Source organism: Stegodyphus dumicola, chromosome 1 (assembly GCF_044657685.1).
Source record: "Stegodyphus dumicola isolate Sdum_Otavi_A_Nest chromosome 1, ASM4465768v1".
NCBI lineage: Eukaryota > Metazoa > Arthropoda > Arachnida > Araneae > Eresidae > Stegodyphus > Stegodyphus dumicola.
The window spans coordinates 240,922,642-240,939,273 of record NC_140768.1 but is presented as its reverse complement, the minus strand read 5'-3'; the positions used below and the strand labels follow the sequence as shown (position 1 = coordinate 240,939,273).

Sequence of the window (16,632 nt, the reverse complement as noted above, 5' to 3'; positions counted from 1 at the left end):
TAACATTGTTTCTTTCTTACTATGTAAGAAATTATTGCATTCCTTCGTGCGTGAGTTAAATTTCAGGACGCCATTCCATGAGCAGAGTTTATAGTGAAAATTTCACTTTGTGGTTTTGCTTCAAATACTTGAGTCTCTGAAATTCCGCAAATAGCGCTGTTTAATATTTGTTAATCTATGATTATACTGCAAGGCGTAAATTTTAATAATTTTTTTTGCTAAATTTTGCCTTTTCTCTGTGTTACTGAAGACTTCATGAGAAAATGAAAAATTCTTCAGAGCGAAGAAAAGCCAAACAGGTGCAAACAGTTAGCTAATTATGTTAAACCTCAAAATTCGAACTCATAAGTGCATGATTACATTGTTTTATAGTATCATCCTTCAGTGCATAACGCATCATTTTATATGGTACGCAAATAAGAAAATACTTAGAGCTACATGGAGGGTATTTCTTAAGTAAATATACGTGTTTTGTTAATAAATAAAAGGTGAAAATAGCAAATTTTGAAAATGTTTAACATAGTGACTTTTTCGCATCTAAAGCAAATTGACCAAATTGTGTAGGTAAAGTATAACTAACAACACATAGAATGAAATAAAAAATAGAAAAATTTGAAGAAATGTGAAAAGACACGTTTTTTTTTTCATGGTAATGTAATTAAAATAAATAAAAATGGATAGATTATATATTATTGTTCAATCTAGAAAAACATCTAATGCGACTTCAAAGTTTTTAAAAATAACTAAATTAATTAAATGAATAATGGGCTACCAATATTTTATACTCTTTTAACTGTACTTCTTCAAATTTTGGGTAATTCCTAGAACTAATAGTCGAAATGTTTTAAGTATTTACAAACGAAGTATATGTAATTAAAGTAATAAATAATAGTGCCACGGTAATTTAGAATAATAAAGTAGGTCAAAAATTAGCATCCAGTGGCGGGCACTAGCCATTATAGGCGACGAATACTATAGGACCGGTAGCTGTAGTCATTTTATTATGGAGTCACCTAATAGGAGGGCCTCCGTTACCTTCTATGAAATGACAGACGGTTTAGCCATGCATTCCTTGGGATTAGAACCCGCGCCCTTCAGTACGACAATAATTACTTTCCTGAGTCACTAATTACTTTCCCGTCTGGGAGAAGGTATGATGAATATTGTAGTAAGTAAAATATAATTTCAAATAAAAGAAGGGAGGAAAAATTCGAATTCTTTAAATTTTTTTGTAAATTTTCAATATTTAACTTCAAGGACATTTAAAAAACAATGACATAGAGATTACTGTTCAGTTTCTAATATATAAGCTTTTCTAACTAGTTAGCTATGTTGGATATAGCTCAATTTTAAATTTATCTTCCAAGTTTTGCAGCGCCAGATTTCTAAATATCACTCCATTAAAAACACTTCTCACTTGAATTTAAACAAAGAGCATGAATTTAAACCAGTAAAAAGAAACAGAAATTGATAACAAAGCAGATAATTTTGGAACAAAGCTTTTATGAAGTCAGGAAGAACGTATCGCCACTTACCTTTCATTCAGCAAACAAAGTTAAAAATCGTGAAACATTTCGGATTTGTTTAAATGTGAAGCAGACCTTAAATTTCAAATTCTAAGAAAGTAAAAGTGTATCTGAAACAAGTTATTCACAGCCATGCAGAATGACACAAAAAATCTCTATTCTTTTTCTTTTTTTTTAATGAAAGTGATTTGCAGCTTTAAGCGCAAGAATCAAAATTCTCGTAAAAAATTTCGCCATAATGGAAAGAGGAAACTGAAGACGCCTTGTAAATAACTGAAAAGTTGCGTCATGTGTATAATCTCACTTAAGTTCTGAATAAAAATTTTTGTAGATGTCACTTTACATGTTTGTGGAATTTAAATTCTTAGAAAAGTAAAGCAAATTGCGAAAGAATAATGTAGGAATGCCCTCTAAAAGCACGATTTAAGTTTCAAATGAGACCGTGCGTATTTCTAATTTAAAATATATGTATATTTGCTGACGCGCTTTAACAGCATATATAATAAGTGAATTGCAAAGAATTTTTATGGAATTTACTTTAAATACTTTTATTTTTAAGCTTTCTAGAGTAAAAAAGTACATTTCTAATCAATGAACATATAGGACTCCAAAATTATCAAACTCACTGAAATTATACAAGTGATGAAATGCGGAGAAAACATATAAGCTTTACTATTATGCTAGTAAAAGACGTGAATGAGTTTCCAAGCATGAGTGAGGAAGAGTAAATGAATGTGTGAATGAGAGAACCATGAATGAGGAAGAAAGACCAATCAATTGACCTGCCGAAAGCTCAATTCGCCTACAGAACCTTTAATAGGTTCCTGTACATTTCCCATGCATTTCTTGAAAAAATATACCAAGAACATTACAATTAGAAAATGCGTAAAAGATTCGTATTACCTATTATTTATGGTGAATGATCATAGCAAGCACCTTATACGTAACTTCAACATCCTACATCAATTCAGCGAACTTGACATGTTCGATTACAATTTCGAATCTGCCACGCAACAAATGGAGCAAATATCGAAATCACCTAAGATAATGTGGAAACATCAAATGTTTTTAATTTTAATAACTGAATCTTTCAGTCATATTGAATAATTTTTAAGTAATCCTAACAATCATTATCAATTATGTTGTGTTTAAGAAATCATTCAAACAATGACTGGTTTCAAATAAAGTGACTCTATTTTTGAGATTACGGTAGATACTTAAAAGAAACATTTAATATGGTGGAAAAGTGAGCATCTTTAAACAATTATTTATTTATTTATTTATTCAAAAATAGCATTTACCTGTAAAATAAAATTCTAACTTTAATGTGTAGTAATCTTTAAAAATACAAAAGGTGTGTAAAGTAAAGTTAGCTTTTTTTAACTATTTTTGCAAACCTTTGAACCTCACCACTTTCTAAACTATTTTTCTTGAGATAAAACGGCTTGGTTTGGTTTGTTTGATAACGGCGAAACACTCGACGGCTATTTGCTTAAGGGGAGGAATGCCTTCGTAGAGGACCTCCTAAGGGAAACTGGATCCTAAACACATTAAACATGGAGAAAACTTCAGAAATGCCCATGCAGCCTGCCGTTCAGCAAAATTCGAACCCCGGACCGAACTACCAGTGTTCAGCGACTTTACTTCTTTGCCGCTGGTGGGTCTTGAGATTAATAAGAAAAAAATCTGAAAGCTTTCAGATTTTATATTACGCCCAAAGGGGCGTTTATTTAACGTCTTATGTGTGACCTTTATTTATTCAATATCTATTTCTTCGCACTTAACCCATAAAATTCACTTCAACAGCAATATCGGAAAATATTTCAAAGAGCATATCTTTAGAATTTCCGATGCACAGTCTCGCGCGATTTTTTTTTACAGTGTTGCCATTGCTCGCTTTGAAATCTTCGAGTTTCTTAATCAAAAACTCATAAATGCTATACAAAATATGAAATAGTTAAGAAAACAAGTTCCAAATTCGGGTGGAGACGTACGTTATTTAAAATTTGATGGCTGTAGGTACCCGTTGTTTTATCACAATGCGAGAAAACATACATATATGTATGCAGATTCTTCATTATCTAATTTCTTTAAATACCTCTAATATTTGATGGCCAACAATTAAAAAAGTGATTCACCGTTTATAGTGAATCAACGCAAAATGCCAAAACAAAATTAAAAGCCGTTTTCGCTAATAAACCCTTTGAGCTAATAAACTTAGTGAAGTAATTTCTCTACTCTGCAGGTGATATTCACTAGTTACAGGACATTTAAGCACTTAATCTCCTGCGCTATCCTTATCCTCTGCATAAGTAGAATTCTCTTTGTATAATACAAAAAGAATTTAAAACGTTGCAAAATACTCACTAATGAAAAATAAGTAAAACTGAACAATTATTATATCTTTCCGAAGTTTCAATAAAATTGTTTAGACCATACATGGAAACTATTTCAAGGGCAATCAAAACACTGAAATTTCTGCTCAAAAGCTGCTAAAACTTCATCGGGGGATAAAAACTGCAACAATGCAAAATCTTCTTATTTAAGTCAAACGAATACTATACTATTTTATTGCTGAAATTCCGCAGATTTTATAGCTTGGGCTTGAGTGCATTGTTATGAAGTAATTGCAGTCCTCAAAGACCAGATTATGCGCCTCATTTCGGGTCATTTTCAAACACTGGGAGTAAGTGTACTTTATGACTTCAGATTCACAAATAAAAACTAGTCATTTAAAAAAATGCGAATATTGTTTTAAAGGTGCGTTGTTTATTTATTTATTTATTGTTCCCATTAGAAATATTTTACTAACTAACCGTCGATTAATCCTTCAGTAATGGTTCAATCATTCATATTACCCTTTCTTCAGCATAACGACGTTTCGACGTTTGCCATAATTTCACTTTTTAATAAAAATTTGCTCCAGGACATCGGATCTTTTTTCTCGTGGGAAGAGTCGTGGAGAAGAAACGACATCTATCTCGAAAATAATTTTTTAAAACCAAGGTGATCGTAAAGAATGGAACTTATGCTCCCAGATCTACTCTATTTGTCCTCAGTATGCATATATAATAATTTCCGATCATAAGATTATTTACAGTAGCAGCATTTTGTACTGCAATTGAGGTTAATAACAATTCGTCTAAATATTGAGACGAATTAAAAAGCCTTATATCACAAAATATATTAAATTTTTCTGTCATTTCCCTGAATTAAACTTTTTTTTTTTAAATCATGTTACAGCAAGGACCGGAAATATTTCCTGTTCAGCGATGTGAATTTCACGAGCATTCAGTTTAAATAGCCCTCGAAGTGATAAATTACGAAATATTGTAAAATTAAGTCTCTATAATCTTAATAAATTACAATTACCTCAAATTCTTTCCGATTTTCTGCACCGTTATTTCTGATCTATGTTTATGTGTTTGTTCAATTGATTATGGTAAAGTACACCAAAGCCATCTACCTAAAGAGAAGATTGCCGTCGTGAAAAACTTTCAAAGAAAAAATGGTATAATGTTGGGCAAAAACTAGGAAAATGGGGAAAACCAGGAAAATAAAAAACAAACTGCCCACCAAAAGGGAAGAAGACCGTATCGTTGGCGAGGCTAACGTGAAAAGCAGAGTTCCATGCGAAGTGGTCTTTGGAAGACGTGAATAAGAATGGGTGGCAGTCGAGAATCGCCGATAATTTCGCATCGTCAGTGTTCGATCATTCCAATGTGTAAGTATTGCCGCTCTTTTGGCATGGGGCTTGGGAAGCGTCTACCATAGTCTTTACCAAGTTCAGGTAAATTCAAGTTAGTTACAGTTCCGGAGAAGACATAAACTTTTGTAAATGTACAGCGTCGTTGCAGCATGGGGACACTTAAAAGACTTTTCGAACCAAGAGTCCTCTTGACAGGCTGATGAGAGAATAAGTGTAAGAGACTCTCGGATCCATTCCCCTAAAAGGCGGAGTTTGTTAACGTTAAGACGGAACTGGATAAAACTCGTACTGCCATAGATAAAGGGCCAGTTACTAACTTTTGGCCATGATGAGTTCACGACTCCCATAATGAATGGCCATGACAAAATAATGAATTTTTACACATATAAAATGCTTAAACAAATACACGAAGGATATTTTCTGAAATTTACTTTCCTGTCGTATTTTCTTGATTAATTTGCTTTATTTATCTCGCTGAATGTAAAAACGCGCAACTGTTTAAGAGAAAGGATGCCTTCTTGGAAGATTTCCTGGGAGAAACCTTTTATTTATGACAAAAGTCGCAAAAATACTCATTTATAATGCTTCAAACTTGAGTCGAACTACCAGTGTTCAGCTGTCTTGTCTACTCAACCACTAGTGGAATGCAGCGACTTTTGAACTTTTCCATCTCAAGGAAAACCGAACTATAAGTCTCAATCCTCAGAAGAGTAAACGTTAAGAAAACATTGAAAATATATTCATGATGATTTCATTTTATAAGATTGGATTAGGTTAGAATTTTCTAAGGCAATTTGGCTTATACCTGTATTCATGTTACATATGGAGAAAATCACGAAAACCAACCATGTAATCAGCCTTTTTGCCTAGGATGGAACCCCGGTCAAACTCCCAGTATTCAGCCTGTCTTAAATTTAACATTGGTAAGGTGCATTTTATAAGGAAATCTATATTATATGTAATTACGTATTACTACGTTATATTTTTATCCATAAAGACAAATCTTCGAGCTATTTATAGGTAACAATAACAAAGATCAAAGGACTTTATTTTTAAATGCAATAACCCCTCGTTAAACACAAATCCCAAGGGACCGAAAAATCAAAAGCTCGTGTTAAAAAATTTTTCATGCTAACTGAGAATTTGTATTTTATTTTTGGAATAGTTTCTTCAACACATTTAATCATTTATAGTGCACAGGTACACTGCGCAAATATATATATATATATGAAAATCGGAAATGTTTCAAGATTTTAAATTACGTCCAAAGGGGCGTTTTTTTAACATTTTGTGCGTTTCATTTATTTATTAAATATCACGTTCTTCGCATGTAAACCATAAAATTCAGTTCAACAGCAAAATTAAGCATATCCTTTAGAATTTCCAATACAGAGACTCACGCGCTGGAGATAAAAATGTTTTTCCTGTACAACGTTGCATTTGCTCGCTTTGAAATCCTTGAGTTTGTTAATCAAAAATTCGTTAAAGTTTTACAAAATAGGAAATCGATAATAAAACACCAATTCCAGATTACAAATTTGGTCTTCCACATGCCCACATTTGTAGGAGGATTACGTCCTTCAAAATTCGATGGCTTTATGTACCGTTGTTTTATCACAATGCGAGAAATATACATACATTTATGCAGATTTTTCATTATTTAAATTCTTTAATTAATTCACGAGGCGATAATACTTTGAGTTTTGAAAAAGTGATTTTAAAAAAAAAGTTTAAAAAGTGATTCGCCGTTTGTAGTGAATAGACGCAAAATAGCAAAATGAAAACAATAGCCCTTCAGGGACAAAGCCCCTTTGGACTAAAAAAAATTGGACAATTCTGTATCTGCCGTTCTACTGGGCTGATTGACGAAATTCAACTTGCGTTTTTCATGTCTCGAAAGCGCCACTTAGGATATATGTTAGATTTATATATATAGCAATTGGTTTAATATTGGTATTTCGACATAAAATCGGACTTTTCCTGAAATGACATGCCATTTTCTTTTTCAGATTTCTATTCTGCGACTCTAATTATGTCTAAATGTTAAATTTTGTAAAATTTAATGCAAAATTTACGGAGAAATTAAAAAATTTATTTTGGGGCATTTTCTTAAGTTTGAGCCAAGAATAATTCAATTGGCGAACTTCTCAATTTATAGCAACCTATTTTCCCCTTTTATTTATTTTTTTTTTTTTTTTTTTTTTTTCATTGTAGACGAGGGGGAAAATGTCATCGTTCATACTTTCAAATAATTTTAACAAAGTGCGTAAACTACATTTGGCGTTATTATCGCTTAATAATAAATACGCCAAACTTCGAAACGCGCCGATATGTAAATTCATGTATATCTTAGAAAATTTTGAATAAAAAACTAATTTTTTGCAGGTGTGCCTAGAAATACTGATTTTAAAAATTTTATAGTTATAATTCAAATTTATTTTTCGAAATTTATTTTTTTAATTATTTTTAAATAAATCATAAAAATGGGCGAATTTTATTTGGAATGAACCTAAATTTCGAAATGTGAAAGGAAGAATCAAATAATAAAAAAAGAGATATTAACAAATATATATCAAATAAAGTTAACATTGAGAAGCTAAAATTTTGAGATCTAATTTTTTAAAAACTTGCGCTCGCAGTTTTTACAAAACTTGGCAGTTTGGCATAATTTGAATCGTAGAATCAAAATATGGAAAAAAAATTGCCATGTCATTTCAGAAGAAGTCCGATTTTGGGTCAAAATACCTACATTAGAACAATACTATAAACCAAATTCTAAGTCTATAATAATATAAATCGAATTCTAAGTCGCGCTTTCGTGACATGAAAAGCGCAACTTGAATTTCGTCAATCAGCCCAGTAGAGCGAAAGATATAGAACTGTCCTATTATTTTTTTCGCAGTGTACATACGTACTACAGCATATCATGTATGTCGTCATAGAAAACACTATAGTGCTATATTAAATACTGTGCTTAACTTGAAAAAAATGTACTCACAAATCATTTCCTGGTGAAAAATTCTTGTTATTGCGCTACCGCAAATGGGAACAAAACTGCCTGATAACTTTACGGTCAACTGTACTCATGGTTTCCGTAAAACTAGCGGTTAGTTCTGACGTTGCAGCAAAATGTTCTAAAGTGTCCATTGAGTGCAAGATTTCCTAGCTGGTGGAAGGTAGGATATTGCCCTTCTCACTTTTACCTGACTGTACTTCTTGCACTTGCAACTAATTGTGCATCAGTTCCCACTGGAGCAAATACGGCGACATCGTCATCTGCACTAACAAACTTCTCAAAACTAAATACCAGAGTTCGCATCTTCTTGTAGAAGCAGCTTGCCATCGCGATTGTCGAGCAATGTGTCTCCTGCTGGCTATTTTCAAAGAATACAGTGTATTATGTGAGGTTTTCAATTAAACGGGATGAAACATTTCTGAACGCAGGCCTAACGGAGAAAGAACATTGGAAAAAATGCGAAAATCCTCTGAAAGTTCGTGTTAAATGAAAAAATATCTAATGACGGAGCTCACTAAAAAGCAGTTCGTAATTCGTGTTAATCTATAAACCTTCCTATAAGCTAGAGTGCATTGCTGACGGAACCGAAATTTTGTTCATATTAACCGAGTGTTCGGCTTAAGCGAGTTCTTATCAACGGGGATTACTGTACGCAGTTTTGAGATTAACGAGTTAGTGAAAATTCTTTTAAAATTTGATTTGAATTTGCAGAACAGGTAGCGGAAATGCATGGAAGCTCAAGGTTCTGCAAAACACAGACTGAAGACCACTTACCTGGATCTATCAATTTTGTACCTCGATAATTATCACGTAATTTAATAATAAAATGCATTTTCAGATTTTTCTATTACAGAAAATTTCTGTAATTCGTACACATTTAAAAGAAAACAAAATTTTTCGTTAACTATAAATGCGCGTTTTAACTTTTCATCGAGACAGATGTTTGCGCAACATTCACAATTTTAAAAAATGTACCTTAATTCTTTTTAAACCTTATGAATTTTACTGTTTTTTAACCTGCCATCTACCCGGTAAAGGCACAGAATACAAGAATTTTATTTTGTGGTAAGAACAGATTCCAAATTTTGTAAATCATAATGGCAAAAAAATCTTCCTTTCAAACACTGTTTCCAACATATATATGTATATAATTATCTACCTTTGACTATTCATAGATGTCAGTCCATTATTCAGTAAAATCTGGCTAGTCATACGAAAAATCTTTTAAAGCTTTCATCTTAAGTGAAAGCAATATTTTATCTTGTCTTTGAAATGATAAATTTCCACTGTTTGTTGTTTAATCAATTAGCCTGAAACACATTAGAATTATTTGCCTAAGGTAATGGATGCCTTTCTTGAGGACTTTCTAAAGGAAATTGACTCATATTTGTGATACATATAAGAAACCCATTAAAATCTCAAGTGTTGGAAACTTGAGATTTAAACTTAGTTATCCAATAGCTGTTATCTCATCCTGCTTCTCAAATGTCATTTGAATGTCAAGTTTGAAATTATCTTACTGGCTTAGATCTACAGAAAACATAGCCATTTTAGTTAAACACAGTTTATTTCCCAGAGGCTAAACAGAATTTTAAAAACATAATTGACATCACTTAGTACTCAAGCTTCTAGACAGCATTCTGTCTGTCTAGCCCTGCACGAGTTACTACTTGCTTACGATCCGTTCCTGTTCTAGGCCCACCAGCGGTCAAGTAGTAAAGTAGCTGAACACTGATATTTCGGTCCTGGGTTCGAATTCTAGAAAACGGGCTGGCTGCATAATCGTTTTCCTAATTTTCCCCTAGTGTAACGGGGCCCATCAGCGGCCGAGCGGTAAAGTCGCTGAACACTGGTAGTTCGGTCCGAGGTTCGAAACCCGCGAACGGGCTGGCCCCATGTGTAACGTGTATACGAGCCAGTTTCCCTTAGAAAGTACTCCACGAAGGCATCCCTCCCCTTAGCCAGATAGCCCTAGTGTGCTTTGCCATAAATAAATACACAAACCCTTGTGTAACGTATATATGAGCTAGTTACTCACAGTAAGTCCTCCACGAAGGTATCCTTCCGCTTAGGCAGATAGCCCTCGTGTGCTTTGCATAATTAAATAAACCTAAATCTTTCCTGCTCCACGGTGCCATAGCTGGAAACACAAACTCTTGTACCAGTGGTGTCTGCCCCTTATTAATGAGAATCCAAAATCCGCCAAATCTTCGACCAATATTTGATATCCTGTCATTTAAGTTCATGATGAAATGCTTTATCAAACTAGAGTCTTTGAAATAACCATGTAATCCTGTCATTTAAGTTAATTTTAAAAAGGTTAACTTACATAACAAATAACCAACTACCGGTACAACATGAAAGGACAAAACAACGTTGCCTACTCTAATACGCTAATCTGCCTGGTGGAATTACTGTCTTACCAGATCAAGTTACTGTCCTATCTCTCAACTGATGTACACTGCACCAGTTACTTTAGAATTTTGAAATAAGTCCTCTTGCCTTGTCTCAGTTTGATGGCGGAATGGTTTTCTGTAATCTGGCAAAGGATAAAGACTGAAACTGCTCTCAGAACTTCATTCTGAATCTATACCTTTGCAAAGCTATTAATACAACTAGTAGCTGAACGTAATTCTGTTACATGATGAAAAGGCCAAAAAAAGTCTACTTATCGTTGCTATCGATTAAAACAATATCACCAATTTAACAATTATTTTCTTATTTTGTTTGAGCGAAATCCCTACGATTCTTAATTACACTCAACAAAATCTCTTATAAGTCTACCATACACTTTAACTATTTTAATGCTTTCGCTGTAAATTATGTGGTAGATTGGTGTTTTTAATCTCTTTCATAAAATTAGTAGGGGTCTCTTTCATAAAAGTCTTGAAATCGGGTTTTGAAAGAATTACTGTAAAAGGTCGGTCATTTGAACCAGCTTCGCAATCGCACAATACTGTGCACATTTTCTCACATTACCAACAGGTTTGCTGAAGAACTTTCTTCAGGGCTTGCTGCCTTATTTTAATAAGACATTCTCTTCAATCAATCAATCTACCATTTAGCAGCAGGGGGAAAGGGAAGAACTTCCAAGTTATACTCTCATCAGTTACCCGTCTATTAAACTTTTCAAAATCCATTAATTTGAATACATTATAAACTCCAAAAAATCTGCCCATTATCAGATACGTAATTGTCGGATTAATGTTTTGAGATATAAAAACTTTAAAAAATATTTCTGTCAACAAAACTAACGCTAAATGAACTGCTCTATAAATGGTACACATGAAGAAAGAAATCTATGCCTTTTCTCCATTTCCTCGCTCTATTGGCGATGGTGCTAATAACTGAACAATAAGAATAAGAGAATGTCTTGCAAAAATGCAATTTTGAGTAACAATTTTTCAGCTACATTAGCTACCTAAATTTTTGAAGGTGTTTAATACATATATTCCTGAAAGTGCTTTCTTCCATAATTAAATTTCTAATCATTGGATGTTTACCAGGTAATATTACACGTGTTCTAAATTCTAAAGTGTCATTTCTTTGGAATACGCCAATTTTGGTTTTTAAAATTCAACCATAAAATGGATTAAGAGTGTGCAAACGCGTATCTTCCGTGCCCTGAAACGATTCCAACTCAACTAAGCGTATCGCAGCCTCTTCCGCAAGGATCAAGTTCAACAACAAGTTCACCAGTTAATGAAAAATCTGTTGCATTCAGCAAACAACTTTCACCACCTTTATGTGATTGGAAAAACGAGCCTTAATAGATACCAAAAAATTAAATACCAATATATTCTTCTCTGTCTATTCTTTCTTCGTCGGCTGTGCACCTAAGCAATTTTCTGGTGATTCAAAAGCCAGTTTGGAACTTTACACCATTTTAAACTGGGAAGTTTGGTGCGCTGAACACTTTTTACTCTGAAGATTTGCAGGATTGAGAGATCCATGTCTCCAGTCTTTTCATACGTGTTAAAAGCCGCATTTCCTGTGCTCATTTTTGTGCGAATGTCATTCGTGTTTCTTCCCTCCTTATTCAAACAAAAAAAAGAGTTTAATCAGTCCAGTAAATATTCTTTCAGCCTTAAATTCTTTTAGAGCTACTGCAGCGAGACAAGAAGCAATTGTAGCTACTAACAACTCGAATCTGACTATAGTTATTCAGTTTTTACTAGAAGAGGAAAGTCTAGAGTTCACATGAAGTAATTAACTAGCTCTTTCGATCTGAAACGAATGAAAACTTCTGTCGCATATTTTATTCGGCTAAGGTCACAATTAAATGTATAATCACAGATTTGATTTATATTTTACACATCTTGGAAAGCTAATGTTTTCCAAAAAAGACAGTATTTTTACCCATTTCACAGATTTAATCTTAAGATCCACTTCTTAATTCTAGTTTTCTACTTTCTTAATTTTTCTCCATGTTAGCTGCAACAAAACCTTGAAAATACACGAAAAGAACATGACACTTATAGGATAAAATATCTTATAGGCCGTTGCCAAAATGAGCCTCTCGGCGCCTTTTTTAAAACGGTATTTTTCAAACTTGTAACGTATGTAAATCCCCACACTTAATTCGAATTTCCGCCTTACAATATTACAACTCGTACGTCACTTCTGTTTAAAAAATTATCTACATGAAGACAGTTGATTAGCTTGATAACTTCAGAAAAGTGTTCTCAATTTTTACCATTCTTTTAAATAGATTGCGAATACTGAATTATTGCTCCAAACGAAAAAGGACTGCTTGTTATATCAATAATCGTATCAAAAGACATAATATATAATATACTTTTCCCACTATTTTACTTCTCTCTTTTATAAAAAATTTAGAACTCGGGATGTTTAGCTTTCGTAGTTTTCTAAATATAGTATTAACACTTCGGCGATTAAGAGAATAATCAGGATTAATTAAGATAATAATTATTTCTTCTATGTCTCTCAGGTGTAGATTTGCAATGAGAGCTGGTTCGTTTGCTTTCCCTGTGGTGCGTATTGGAATGCCAGCTGAGCTCGTTCATGACCATCAAAATTTTAAACATTTAAACTCTAATCTATAAAATACTTTTAGTGCTAATCCAAGGAAAAGTTCCTATCACTCAGAAATAAGCCATTTTGTAGGAAAGCCTTAGGAATATCAGAAGTTGCCCTTACTTTCTTTTAACGAAATTCATTTAACATAGGAGAATTTCTAGATGCCGTTCCAAGTAATCAGTTAGATAAATTCTACATTAAAATTTTTGGAGTTACGCTTCTTGGCAAATGAGACTGTTATACAGACTATACTATTAAAAATAACCGATTCAATGTGTCAAAATTATACCTGTATGAATCAAATATATTTAATAATCAGGTTTTATAAACTTAATGTTCACAAATGCCTGTTTTTGTCTCGATAAATAATCTACGACCGAGATACGCTGATCCCATATACCTGTAACCCATCTTATACGAAAGGTTAGACTTTGCGGTGCAAAATCTCGCATTTAAAATTAAAGATCTTTGAGAACAAGTATCAATATAAGCACGAGTCAAAACGTTTTTCCTGCTACCATTATTAGTCTTATAATTTGGAAAATTAACTTTAGGGGATGTGGAAGTATAGCAAGAATTGCATTCCGACTTGATAATGACCTGCCTTTGCCTCATTTAATTATAAGTTTTGAACAAGAAAAATAAAATTTCTCCCAAAATATGAAACTATACAACGGCAACATCATGTCATAAAATAGTTTGAATTCTCCTTTCCGACTATTTTATCCAATCCTCTTCATATCAAGTATTCACCGAACAGAATGATTAAATTTACAAACACCTGTATAAACTGTAATATTAAACATAAAAACGGTGAAAGAATTTATAGTTCTGGATGATTATCTTACAAAGGAGGAAATATTCAGTATCCGTATTTTATTTACTTTGCCAAGCATGTTGGTGGCTTTTAAATGTAATCATTGTGAAAGGACTGCGTATAATATTTTTCAGATTTAGAAATTATAAGGATTTCATTTATTTAATCTACTTTTGAGTAAGAAACCTGCTTTTAGATAATGATGAAACCAGTTCATTTCTGAACATACAGGACTAAAACGTTCGTTAAAAAATCAAGAGCAAAATCAATTAATTACAAGTAAGCTTCTTTAAGAATATATAGTTTTAAAACGTTGATTTAATTTATATGCATTTAAAAGAAATCTTCAATAAACATTAAAATCCTCTTCGTAAAATGTTGCGTAAATTAAGTTTGTGTTGTTTCAAACGTAATTTACGTGAACTCGATACAAAAAATGTAATGAATATTTTTTAATAAAATCCAAGACAGTTATGTTAAATGATCTAAAAGAATGGCTTGTGTACCCAACTGCACCTAGATAGTCAATAAATAAACATAAACATTTTAGAAATGAGTTAAAGTAAAATTTTGCAGGCTTTTTTTTTTTATTTAGACTGACGCAAGGTTAAGCGTTTAACATTCATACTTTCGATAGGCATTCATTTTAAGCCATGGATATTGTAAAAGCTGTCTACGAAATTGATAAATGTAACGGAATTCCATTTAAAATAGTCTTTTGAAAATTAAACTAAAATTTAAATTGGTTTCACAGCACTTTAGAAAAATAAGATTGAATTCCGTGCTCTTCTTCATGGCCACAAATACATTATTTTAGCAATCTACCCAGTGCCGTATTTTTAATTAAAGTCCGTAAACTAATTATTTTATTCGCTTCAATGCTTCAAGAATTTTTAAGATGCTTAACAATCTACTTTCGACTTTCTTTTAACAGAATCTAGGTAAACTTTCGCGATTAGGTTCTGGGAAGTAAACAGTCGCTAACAGTTCTCTACGGATGTGTACTTACAAGGACTTCAGCATTTTAACGTGTCCAATATGTTTAATATATTCACTTCTAAACAATTCTTAAAATTCCCATAAATTAGATTCGTAGAATATATAAGTAACTGGTAAACAGACAAATATATGCAACAAACATTAGAAATTTTATTAAAATCTCAATATCAGATATACAAAAATATTTTCGTTTTTAATCAGCTTAACCTTAAATGAGTCAATTTCTTTTCCATTTTGATTCCACTCTCATTTAAAATCAAAATACAAGACTAAAGTAGGACTTGATACAAAAAGCACAACACAAAAATTTCGAAAATTATTAATGTGAATGAAATTGGAACTAAATCTTTAATACATTAAAACTATTGCTCTCAGTTTATATGAAAAAATATCTTCGTGGATCCATAGAGTTTATTTTAACACAGCAGATAGATAATTTATCTATGGAAGGATGCCTTTAGGGCAGACTTTAAGGAAAACTGGTTTATACTTTGGTTATACACAAAATACAATATGAAGACCATTAATAAATACAGTAACATAATTCGGAACAAAGTATGCGTTTACAAACTTCAGAAAATTCACAAAGGCATCCTTCCTTCGATACGTTCATTTTAGATGGTTTTACACTTCAGTTACTTCACATACCCAGTGTAATAGGTATACAAGGTAAGTCTGCTTACAGATTTAAGGCACTTAGTTATCTAGGATTTCCATAAAGAGCATAGTAAATCGTTTATATGAGTAAAATAGAGTTACGTCTACAATGGATTAATTAAAAGCAAGAAGTTGATAAAATTTAGATGTATTAAAAACTAAAGTTTTACAAAAGAGTTATTACGGTTTCTTCCAGATTAATAATATTACACAAGCAATAAATTAGGAATAAGTATATTTACCCTTAATAAAACTAAGGTTGCTGCACTAAGAAAAGATGAGAATTCTTCAAAATTTACACACATAAATATTTAAATAGGACTTGAACATTCTTAAGAACTTACTTCATTTACTATCTTAAAAAAGTACACATAGTAAAAATACATCCATTTATTTGCTAAAGTTCTCAATCCATCACAATTCTAATACAGAAAATGTTACATCAATATCTCGGGAAATTACTTACTGTGCATTATTATCCATTGAAAAATATCTAATTCTTTTTCGAGGCTCCGATATATCACATCACGCAAGATATTGAAACTTTAATTGATGACAACTTTTGAGACTCTTACAAACCACAGTAACGCAGTGGCACTATATAGATACTGGTGTAACATGTTCACTGAATATTGCATCGAAAGCTAGTCCTCCGCGGTTATTTCAACCCTACTGGAAGATTCCCGAGCACTGGGCGATTCCCGAGCACTGGGCGATTCCCGAGCACTGGGCGATTCCCGAGCACTGGGCGATTCCCGAGCACTGGGCGATTCCCGAGCACTGGGCGATTCCCGAGCACTGGGCGATTCCCGAGCACTGGGCGATTCCCGAGCACTGGGCGATTCCCGAGCACTGGGCGATTCCCGAG

General features: G+C 32.8%; 1 protein-coding gene across 2 annotated transcripts in view; it reads right to left on the bottom strand.

Annotated features, from left to right (window-relative positions):
* The window catches only part of LOC118197159 (uncharacterized), a 74,190-nt gene extending 57,824 nt beyond the window's left edge, over positions 1 to 16,366 (bottom strand). Inside the window, exon 1 of one of the 2 annotated variants that reach the window (XM_035368661.2) lies at positions 16,231 to 16,366. In XM_035368661.2, the coding sequence (XP_035224552.1) occupies positions 16,231 to 16,237 (7 nt within the window). In that variant the 5' untranslated portion in view covers positions 16,238 to 16,366. The remainder of the gene's footprint in view (positions 1 to 16,230) is intronic. The other variant, XM_035368663.2, reaches the window with a different exon arrangement.
* Between the last annotated feature and the right edge of the window lie 266 nt (positions 16,367 to 16,632).